General features: G+C 51.0%; 1 protein-coding gene across 1 annotated transcript in view; it reads right to left on the bottom strand.

The window, feature by feature from the left end:
• The window catches only part of SLC39A11 (solute carrier family 39 member 11), a 19,074-nt gene extending 14,992 nt beyond the window's left edge, over positions 1-4,082 (bottom strand). The window contains exons 1-2 of the mRNA XM_061575193.1: positions 3,927-4,082; positions 1,008-1,046 (exon numbers count right to left, since the gene is read on the bottom strand). Coding sequence (XP_061431177.1) covers positions 1,008-1,046; positions 3,927-4,037 — 150 coding nt within the window. The 5' untranslated portion in view covers positions 4,038-4,082. The remainder of the gene's footprint in view (positions 1-1,007; positions 1,047-3,926) is intronic.
• Positions 4,083-12,148: the final 8,066 nt, after the last annotated feature.

Genomic DNA, 12,148 nt, shown 5'->3' with positions numbered 1-12,148 from the left:
TCCACTCACTCACTCTGTAGAACAGGGGAAGATCACACAAACTCCACTCACTCTGTAGAACAGGGGGAGATCATACAAACTCCACTCACTCACTCTGTAGAACAGGGGAAGATCATACAAACTCCACTCACTCTGTAGAACAGGGGGAGATCATACAAACCACACTCACTCACTCTGTAGAACAGGGGAAGATCACACAAACTCCACTCACTCTGTAGAACAGGGGGAGATCATACAAACTCCACTCACTCACTCTGTAGAACAGGGGGAGATCATACAAACTCCACTCACTCACTCTGTAGAACAGGGGAAGATCACACAAACTCCACTCACTCTGTAGAACAGGGGGAGATCATACAAACTCCACTCACTCACTCTGTAGAACAGGGGAAGATCATACAAACTCCACTCACTCACTCTGTAGAACAGGGGGACATCACACAAACTCCACTCACTCTGTAGAACAGGGGGAGATCATACAAACTCCATTCACTCACTCTGTAGAACAGGGGGAGATCATACAAACTCCACTCACTCACTCTGTAGAACAGGGGGAGATCATACAAACTCCACTCACTCACTCTGTAGAACAGGGGGAGATCATACAAACTCCACTCACTCTGTAGAACAGGGGGAGATCATACAAACTCCACTCACTCTGTAGAACAGGGGGAGATCATACAAACTCCACTCACTCTGTAGAACAGGGGGAGATCACACAAACTCCACTCACTCTGTAGAACAGGGGGAGATCATACAAACGGCACACACTCACTCTGTAGAACAGGGGGAGATCACACAAACTCCACTCACTCTGTAGAACAGGGGGAGATCATACAAACTCCACTCACTCACTCTGTAGAACAGGGGGAGATCATACAAACTCCACTCACTCTGTAGAACAGGGGAAGATCATACAAACGTCACACACAAAGGCGCACAAGCGTCCGAACAGCACTGCCACCCTGTTGTGGAATCTGGCAGCAGGAAGGGAGTGAGGTGCTCACCCCAGCGGCAAAACCGAGACTTCCATCCAGAACCTTTCCCTGAGAAAAAAACCACAAAGGCAGACAAGAGGTTGGTTTCAGTTTTCAGTTTTCAGTTTTAGTTTCATTCATTAGGATTTACCCTGCAAGCCCCATTCGGCTCTTGATTTTGGGTGCAACCGCAACAATAAAATTACAAGATGCACCTAAAATTCGTTGCGCACAGATCTAAACATCACGTACGTATGATAATTGTTTTTTTACCCTTCTATCTGGCAACAAAACTGACACCTTTTTACAAGGAGTCATGTTTGCATAGACCGCAATACCTGCAGTCATAATGCAAACAAACAACATAACTCTGATAATGTATGCACTGTCCTTGAAGTTGATTGGTCCACACCCGAGACCGCTTTCCTTAGAGCCTAGTCTCACATGGTGTTGGACCAGATGATGCCATCTGGTCCAACATTATCAGAGTTATGTTTTTTGTTTGCATTATGACTGCAGGTATTGCGGTCTATGCAAACATGACTCCTTGTAAAAAGGTGTCAGTTTTGTTACCAGATAGAAGGGTAAAAAAACAATTATCATATTTTTACTGGCAAATGAGGTTCCAATGGTGTAAATGCTTACCCCGAGCTCTCATACTCTGATGGTGCATTGTCTTTGAGTTGTGCGCCTTTTGGCGTCATCTGGTCCAACCCATGTGAGACTGGGCTCTAAGGAAAGCTGTCTCGGGTGTGGACCAATCAACTTCAAGGACAGTGCATACATTACCAGAGTTATGTTTTTTGTTTGTATTATGGCTGCAGGTATTGTGGTCTATGCAAACATGACTCCTTGTAAAAAGGTGTCAGTTTTGTTGCCAGATAGAAGGGTAAAAAAACAATTATATTTTTACTGGCAAATGAGGTTCCCATGGTGATCACGCACATAAACAATGAAATCCTACGGAAAAAAGCAGCACCCGTCCCATGCTGCGTACAAAAAGTGCTAAAAAATTCCATTTCTATGTTTGATCCCGATAGCAATCATAATACAATACAGATCAAAATTACAAGTATAAATCTAGACTACATCAGAAAGATCGGGCCAAACCAAGCCCCTGTAAAACGTACTAACACAATGCTGCATAAACAACGTAACAGTTTTCCAAACAAATGTTGGTGGACATAAAGACAAAGCTCCCTGCCCCCCGTATAGCCTGCAACAGACTGTCGGGGCAAGTGCTGTTAGCGAGTAGCACCTACGGACAAAGGTAAAGATTCCCCATATAGCCTTTGAGGAGACTGTTGGGGCAAGTGCCAAGCACGTCTATGACGGCCGGCACAGTACGAGGGGGTGGGTGGCCAGCACCACGCCCGGCCGCCTTTGTCTCCCCAGTGGCGATGTTTAGACACCACACCAGGTACTCATTTGAGGCTGAGTCACCAATTAAGTTACGGTGAAGTCATTACATGTGCTTGTGCCAGGCTAGGTGCATTTTTGAGGCCGTGTGAAGTGCCTAAGGCTTTCTGGCAGAATGTCAAGTGACAAACCCATGGGTGATTAAGCTATGAGTTACACAAAGACAAAGATCCCCCGTATAGCCTTGAACGGACTGTTGGGGCAAGTGCTGTTTAGCGAGCAGCTTTTATGAAGGCCGAAACACACACACACACACTCTCTCTCTCACACTCTCTCACACTCACTCTCTCTCTCACACACTCTCACACTCTCTCACTCTCACACTCTCACACTCTCTCTCTCACACACTCTCTCACACTCTCTCAGACACTCTCTCACACTCTCTCTCACACTCTCTCACTCTCACACACACTCTCACACACTCTCACACACTCTCTCTCACACTCTCTCTCTCTCTCTCACACTCTCACACACACTCTCACACACTCTCACACACTCTCTCTCACACTCTCTCACTCTCACACTCTCTCGCACTCTCTCTCACACTCACACTCTCTCACACTCACTCACTCTCTCTCTCTCACACTCACACACTCTCTCTCTCACACTCTCTCTCACACTCTCTCACACTCTCTCACTCACTCACTCACACACTCTCTCACACTCTCTCACTCACTCACTCTCTCACACTCTCTCACTCTCACACTCACACACTCTCACACACTCTCTCACACTCTCACACTCACTCACTCTCTCACACTCTCACACTCTCACACTCACTCTCACACTCTCTCACACTCTCTCACACTCTCACACTCTCACACTCACTCTCACACTCTCTCACACTCTCACACTCACTCTCACACTCTCACACACTCTCTCACACTCTCACACACTCTCTCACACTCTCACACTCTCACACTCTCACACTCACTCTCACACTCTCTCACACTCTCTCACACTCTCACACTCTCACACTCTCTCACACTCTCTCACACTCTCTCACACTCTCTCACACTCTCTCACACTCACACACTCTCACACTCTCACACTCTCTCACACTCACACACTCTCACACTCACTCTCACACTCTCTCACACTCTCTCACACTCTCACACTCTCACACTCTCTCTCGCACTCTCTCTCACACTCACTCACTCTCCCTCTCACACTCTCTCACACTCTCTCACACTCTCTCACACTCTCTCACACTCACACACTCTCACACACTCTCTCACACTCTCTCACACTCACACACTCTCACACTCACTCTCACACTCTCTCACACTCTCTCACACTCTCACACTCTCACACTCTCTCTCGCACTCTCTCTCACACTCACTCACTCTCCCTCTCACACTCTCTCACACTCTCTCACACTCTCTCACACTCTCTCACACTCACACACTCTCACACACTCTCTCACACTCTCTCACACTCACACACTCTCTCACACTCTCTCACACTCTCTCTCACTCTCACACTCTCTCACTCTCACACTCTCTCTCACTCTCTCTCTCTCCCTCTCACCGTGCCTCTCCCCGGCAGCAGGAAGACGAGTGCTGCTCCGGCTGCCGTGAGTCCCCACGTGAACAGGGTGCCCAGCAGACTCTGCAGCACCGGGTCGACCCCCTCGATCATCGCTCCCCCCTCCTCCTCCTCCTCCTCACTCCCCCTCTACCCCCTTCTCCTCTCCCCTCCTCCTCCTCCTCTACCCCCTCCTCCTCCTCCTCCTCACTCCCCCTCTACCCCCTTTTCCTCTCCCTCCTCCTCCTCCTCTACCCCCTCCTCCTCCTCCTCCTCACTCCCCCTCTACCCCCTTTTCCTCTCCCTCCTCCTCTACCCCCTCCTCCTCCTCACTCCCCCTCTACCCCTTCTCTTCTCCCCTCTTCCTCCTCCTCCCCCTCTACCCCCTTATCCTCTCCCCTCCTCCTCCTCCTCCTCCTCACTCCCCCTCTACCCCCTTCTCCTCTCCCCTACTCTCTGCCTAATCTACTCTCCCCCCTCTCCCCTCTCCGACTCTCTCTTCTCTACTCTCTCTCCCACCTCTCCCGTCAGCAGCGGCAGCAGCGGCAGCAGCGGCAGCAGCAGATGTGGCGTTCACAATTCGCGACACCTTTCCCCATGCCTCTCACGAGCCTCTCAGTCTCTCTCCCAGAGAGTCTCCGAGTCGTCCCCCGTCTCCCAGAGTCTCTCAGAGTCTCTCTCCCGCGTCTCCCAGAGTCTCCCAGAATCTCTCTCCCGCGTCTCCCTCCTCTCTCTCCCGCGTCTCCCAGAGTCTCTCCCGAGTCTCTCCCAGGACTCTCCGCCGATGTCTCCTGGTGTGTATCTGTCTCCGCGTCCACGACGTGTCCCCACGCAGCGTCTCTCTCTCTCCGCCCGGCGTCCGCTTCGCGTGTCTCTTTCACCCACCGAGCCGGAACGGGAGACTCTGCGGGGGAAAGGACACGGGGGGGGGGTGAGTGGGGGGGGGGGTGAGTGTGGAGGGGGGGTAAAGGAGGCGCGGTAGAAGACGCGACACTGGGAGGAGGCGTCGTGGTCGGAATGCCGGGAACACGCCCAGCGTGGCGTTAGGGCGTCGTTCTGAAGGCCATTAGCGTGAAATTGGACTTCAGAGTGACGTGAAATTGACCTTCAGGCCAATTCTGTGGGTCTCTGTGTAACTCAGTGAGTCTCTGTGTAACTCAGTGAGTCTCTGTGTAAGTCTATGGGTCTCTGTGTAACTCTATGGGTCTCTGTGTAACTCAATGGGTCTCTGTGTAACTCAGTGAGTCTCTGTGTAAGTCTATGGGTCTCTGTGTAACTCTATGGGTCTCTGTGTAACTCTATGGGTCTCTGTGTAACTCTATGGGTCTCTGTGTAACTATGGGTCTCTGTGTAACTCTATGGGTCTCTGTGTAACTCTATGGGTCTCTGTGTAACTCTATGGGTCTCTAACTCTATGGGTCTCTGTGTAACTCAGTGAGTCTCTGTGTAACTCAGTGAGTCTCTGTGTAAGTCTATGGGTCTCTGTGTAACTCTATGGGTCTCTGTGTAACTCTATGTGTCACTGTCTAACTCTATGGGTCTCTGTGTATCTCCATGGGTCTCTTTAACTCTATGGGTCTCTGTGTAACTCTATGGATCTCTGTGTAACTCTATGGGTCTCTGTGTATCTCTACGGGTCTCTGTGTAACTCTATGAATCTCTGTGTAACTCTATGGGTCTCTGTGTAACTCTATGAATCTCTGTGTAACTCTACGGGTCTCTGTGTAACTTTATGGGTCTCCCTGTAACTCTATGGGTTTCTATGTAACTCTATGGGTCTCTGTGTAACTCTATGGGTCTCTGTGTAACTCTATGGGTTTCTATTTAACTCTATGGGTCTCTGTGTAACTCTATGGGTCTCTGTGTAACTCTATGGGTCTCTGTGTAACTCTATGGGTCTCTGTGTAACTCTATGGATCTCTGTGTAACTCTATGGGTCTCTGTGTAACTCTATGGATCTCTGTGTAACTTTATGGGTCTCTGTGTAACTCTATGGGTCTCTGTGTAACTCTATGGGTTTCTGTGTAACTCTATGGGTCTCTGTGTAACTCAGTGAGTCTCTGTGTAACTCTATGGGTTTCTGTGCAACTCTATGGGTCTCTGTGTAACTCTATGGGTTTCTGTGTAACTCTATGGGTCTCTGTGTAACTCTATGGGTCTCTGTGTAACTCAGTGGGTCTCTGTGTAACTCTATGGGTCTCTGTGTAACTCAGTGAGTCTCTGTGTAACTCTATGGGTTTCTGTGTAACTCTATGAGTCTGTGTGTAACTCTATGTGTCTCTGTGTAACTCTATGGGTCTCTGTGTAACTCTATGGGTCTCTGTGTAACTCTATGGGTCTCTATGTAACTCTATGGGTCTCTGTGTAACTCTATGGGTCTCTGTGTAACTATATGGGTCTCTGTGTAACTATATGGGTCTCTGTGTAACTCTATGGGTCTCTGTGTAACTCTATGGGTCTCTGTGTAACTCTATGGGTCTCTGTCTAACTCTATGGGTCTCTGTGTAACTCTATGGGTCTCTGTGTAACTCAGTGAGTCTCTGTGTAACTCTATGGGTCTCTGTGTAACTCTATGGGTCTCTGTGTAACTCTATGGGTCTCTGTGTAACTCTATGGGTTTCTGTGTATCTCTATGGGTTTCTGTGTAACTCTATGGGTCTCTGTGTAACTCTATGGGTCTCTGTGTAACTCTATGGGTCTCTGTGTAACTCTATGGGTCTCTGTGTAACTCTATGGGTCTCTGTGTAACTCTGTGGGTCTCTGTGTAACTCTATGGGTCTCTGTGTAACTCTATGGGTCTCTGTGTAACTCTATGGGTCTCTGTGTAACTCTATGGGTTTCTGTGTAACTCTATGGGTCTCTGTGTAACTCTATGGGTCTCTGTGTAACTCTATGGGTCTCTGTGTAACTCTATGGGTCTCTGTGTAACTCTATGGGTCTCTGTGTAACTCTGTGGGTCTCTGTGTAACTCTATGGGTCTCTGTGTAACTCTATGGGTCTCTGTGTAACTCTATGGGTCTCTGTGTAACTCTATGGGTCTCCCTGTAACTCTATGGATCTCCCTGTAACTCTATGGGTCTCCCTGTAACTCTATGGATCTCTATGTAACTCTATGGGTCTCTGCGTAACTCTGAGGAATTAATTGGGATGATCTTGGCTCTGACGTGCCCATCGTGACCCCTCCGAGGGTCGTGGCCACGATGGAAGCTGACACAGTCAACGTGAACCCGACACGCCCATTATCGAGCTGCCACTAGATCAATTAACCACGAGGTGGGTATTTATAACTTCCTTGCGTCATCCACATGCATCTTGGCACGGCCGTCGTGAACCCGAGCTGCTTGTACTGTGCGACACACGTGGCAAGATGAATGACATTTGCGGTGAAACTTTTTCGTCAGAAACGCCCATTCAGAAGTTGTCGTGCTCATGACGAACCCGACTTTCATTACGAACGGACACGGCCACGTGACCCCCACCGACACGGCCACGTGACCCCCACCGACACGACCACTTGACCCCCACCGACACGGCACTCTGACCCCCACCGACACGACCACTTGACCCCCACCGACACGTCACTCTGACCCCCACCGACACGACCACTTGACCCCCACCGACACGGCACTCTGACCCCCACCGACACGGCCACTTGACCCCCACCGACACGTCACTCTGACCCCACCGACACGACCACTGTGACCCCCACCGACACGTCACTCTGACCCCACCGACACGACCACTGTGACCCCCACCGACACGTCACTCTGACCCCACCGACACGACCACTGTGACCCCCACCGACACGTCACTCTGACCCCCACCGACACGACCACTGTGACCCCCACCGACACGTCACTCTGACCCCCACCGACACGACCACTGTGACCCCCACCGACACGACCACTGTGACCCCCACCGACACGGTCACTGTGACCCCCACCGACACGTCACTCTGACCCCCACCGACACAACCACTGTGACCCCCACCGACACGACCACTCTGACCCCCACCGACACGGTCACTGTGACCCCCACCGACACGACCACTCTGACCCCCACCGACACGACCACTCTGACCCCCACCGACACGACCACGCTGACCCCCACCGACACGACCACTCTGCCCCCCACCGACACGGTCACTGTGACCCCCACCGACACGACCACTCTGACCCCCACCGACACGACCACTCTGACCCCCACCGACACGACCACGCTGACCCCCACCGACACGACCACTCTGACCCCCACCGACACGGTCACTGTGACCCCCACCGACACGACCACTCTGACCCCCACCGACACGGTCACTGTGACCCCCACCGACACGACCACTTGACCCCCACCGACACGACCACTCTGACCCCCACCGACACGACCACTCTGACCCCCACCGACACGACCACGCTGACCCCCACCGACACGACCACTCTGACCCCCACCGACACGGTCACTGTGACCCCCACCGACACGACCACTCTGACCCCCACCGACACGTCACTGTGACCCCCTGGGACCGACACGTCACCGTGACCCCCTGACCGACACGTCACCGTGACCCCCTGACCGACACGTCACCGTGACCCCCACCGACACGACCACTCTGACCCCCACCGACACGACCACTCTGACCCCCACCGACACGTCACTCTGACCCCCACCGACACGACCACTCTGACCCCCACCGACACGTCACTGTGACCCCCACCGACACGACCACTCTGACCCCCACCGACACGACCACGCTGACCCCCACCGACACGACCACGTGACCCCCACCGACACGACCACTCTGACCCCCACCGACACGACCACTCTGACCCCCACCGACACGACCACGTGACCCCCACCGACACGACCACTCTGACCCCCACCGACACGACCACTCTGACCCCCACCGACACGGCCACTCTGACCCCCACCGACACGACCACTCTGACCCCCACCGACACGACCACTGTGACCCCCACCGACACGACCACTGTGACCCCCACCGACACGGTCACTCTGACCCCCACCGACACGACCACTCTGACCCCCACCGACACGACCACTGTGACCCCCACCGACACGGTCACTGTGACCCCCACCGACACGGTCACTGTGACCCCCACCGACACGACCACTGTGACCCCCACCGACACGACCACTCTGACCCCCACCGACACGACCACGTGACCCCCACCGACACGACCACTCTGACCCCCACCGACACGACCACGTGACCCCCACCGACACGACCACGTGACCCCCACCGACACGACCACGTGACCCCCACCGACACGACCACGTGACCCCCACCAACACGTGACCCCACCAACACGACCCCTGACCTCACCAACACGGCCACTCTGGACTCACCTCAACGTGGGCGCCGACTGGATGCTCCTCCCCGCTATTGGAATCCCTACCGCGGATGCGCCGCGCCTCTCATCCGGGTTGGTGACGTCACTCGGCGCGGGCAGCCAATGAGAGGGCGGCGGGTGCAACGCCGGCGCTTAAGCGGACTGCGAAATTCGAACCGGACGTGACGTCGGCCTGCTCCGGGAGGTTTGATTGACAGCTGTGGCGGGCGGAAACGCCCGGAACCAATTAGTTCGGCGTCAATTGAATCCGGAACGAAATCTTCAGCGGCGGTGAAATTGAAAGTTAAATGGCAACATCTTCTAATAATAAAAAATAAAACATAATAAAATTAATTTTATTGTGTTTTATTTGTATTATTTTATTACTTCCCTTCTACGTGACTTTACCGAAAGAACCAAGAAGATGAATCCCTGCAGTCACGAAAGCTTTAAATCGAAATTTAAATGGCAACACGTGAGCCCCGCAGGTCGCTTTGATCTGTCGACTGCTGGATGAACACGAAGGGCTTCCACCCGAACTAATAAATAACTATTTGTATAACGATGTAGAAGCTACCCTGGCTGTCTCGAATGATGGTTGATCTTTCTTGGTTCTTTCGGTAAAGTCACGTGGAATGGAAGTAATAAAATAATAAAAATAAAACATAATAAAATTATTCTCACGACGTTTCGGCCACAACGCAAGCAGCCGTTCTTTCAGTAAAGTCACGTAGAAGGGAAATAATAAAATAATAGAAAGATTAAATTTTTATTTAATCAAAATATTCATTGAATAAAATAATAAAAATATTTAGGTTTATAATTAGAGCAAAATATTGATTTAATAATAAAACATATTTCTATCTTATTAAAATATTTATTTTAAAAAGTAATAATTTTTTTTTATTTTTATTATTTTATTACTTCCCTTCTACGGGACTTTAGCGAAAGAACCAAGAAGATGAATCCCTTTGGCTGCTACAGCTCCTTTCTATTAAAATGCCTTCGCTCTATTGCTGCTAACCCTACTCCCTCCCTTTGATGCTGCTAATCCTACATAATGCACGGGCATAATATGACTACGCATTACACAAGTAGTGACTAATCCCATATCTGCATTTCCCATAAATATGCTAAATTCCTCTTGATGTGCAAATTCCTTTGTCAAGGCGCCCTTCCCCCCTCCAACCCAGCTTAAATATACGCTGCCAAGCTTGGTGGTGCTCATTCAGACGCTGTCTTTCCGACAGACCTGTTCTTCACCTGAAGACGGCTGCTTTCGTTGTGGCCGAAACGTCGTGAGAATTGTATTTTATTAAGTTTTATTTTTATTATTTTATTATTTCCCTTCTACGTGACTTTGACGAAAGAACCAAGAAGATGAATCCCTGCAGTCACGAAAGCTTTACATCGAAAAATGATGGTTGCTCAACGAAGTGACGGCTTATAGGGCCGTCCATAAATGACGTCACGCACTTGGGGGGGTCAGACATTCGTGACAATGTGCGACGAGGGGGGGGGGGGGGCTGGGGTTTGAGAAATGTGATGTCACATCAAAATGCGCAACTTTAACACTAATTGTCATAACAACACTCCTACAACATCAGAGTGCAGCGCCACATTACATACGCACTACAATGACAACAGTTTAAAGCGATTTGAAGCATTTTTTATTTTCAAAATGGAAATGATTTTGGGGGGGGGGGCAGAGCTTTGTGACGTCATATTTGAGGGGGGGGGGGTAAAAAATCGTACAAAATCGCGTGACGTCATTTATGGACGGCCCCTATCATCACCGTGTGGAAATGTATAGCAGCAGCCGAAGACTCTAAACGCGTGATGCCGATTGTGGACTTGGAGTGGAGATAAATCCACGAGAGAGAGACGCAACCCACGACCTCCTGTACACCAGGCGAGGTAGTCAACATCTCCTAGCCACCGTGATGATGATGATGAGAGAGAAACGCAAACTCCAAATATACATCAGGCGTCAGGGTCGGACCCACGACCTCCTGTATACCAGGCGAGGTAGTTAACATCTCTTAGCCACCGTGATGATGATGATGAGAGACACACGCAAACTCCAAATATACAGCAGCAGGCGTCAGGGTCGGGATCAAACCCATGTCCCCCTGTACACCAGGCGAGGTAGTTAACATCTCCTAGCCACCGTGATGATGATGATGAGAGACACGCAAACTCCAAATATACAGCAGCAGGCGTCAGGGTCAGGATTGAACCCACGACTTCCTGCATAACAGGCGAGGTAGTTAACATCTCCTAGCCACCGTGATGATGATGAGAGAAACACGCAAACTCCTAATATACAGCAGGCGGTCAGGGTCGGGATCGAACCCACGACCTCCTGTACACCAGGCGAGGTAGTCAACATCTCCTAGCCACCGTGATGATGAGAGAGAGACACGCAAACTCCAAATATACAGCAGCAGGCGTCAGGGGCGGGATCGAACCCACGACCTCCTGTACACCAGGCGAGGTAGTCAACATCTCCTAGCTACCGTGATGGTGATGGGAGAGAGAGAGACACACAAACTCCAAATATACAGCAGCAGGCGTCAGGGTTGGGGGTCGAAGCCACGACCTCCTGTACACCAGGCGAGGTAGTCAACATCTCCTAGCTACCGTGATGGTGATGGGAGAGAGAGAGACACACAAACTCCAAATATACAGCAGCAGGCGTCAGGGTTGGGGGTCGAAGCCACGACCGTCGCTCATGTAAACTTTAAACTTCAGTTTGGCGGTGGCCCCTTGGCATTTTGGGGTCTGTGCCCGGTAAGTTATGAGCCGAAAAAATAACGTCAAAAAGGCAAAATGTTCGTATTCGCATTTTATTAATTGTAAAGTGAATACCCCCAA

The sequence above is a fragment of the Lethenteron reissneri genome, chromosome 57 (genome assembly GCF_015708825.2).
Source record: "Lethenteron reissneri isolate LAM-NWPU_2019-01 chromosome 57, ASM1570882v1, whole genome shotgun sequence".
Lineage (NCBI taxonomy): Eukaryota > Metazoa > Chordata > Hyperoartia > Petromyzontiformes > Petromyzontidae > Lethenteron > Lethenteron reissneri.
This window is presented reverse-complemented; position numbering and strand designations above follow the sequence as displayed.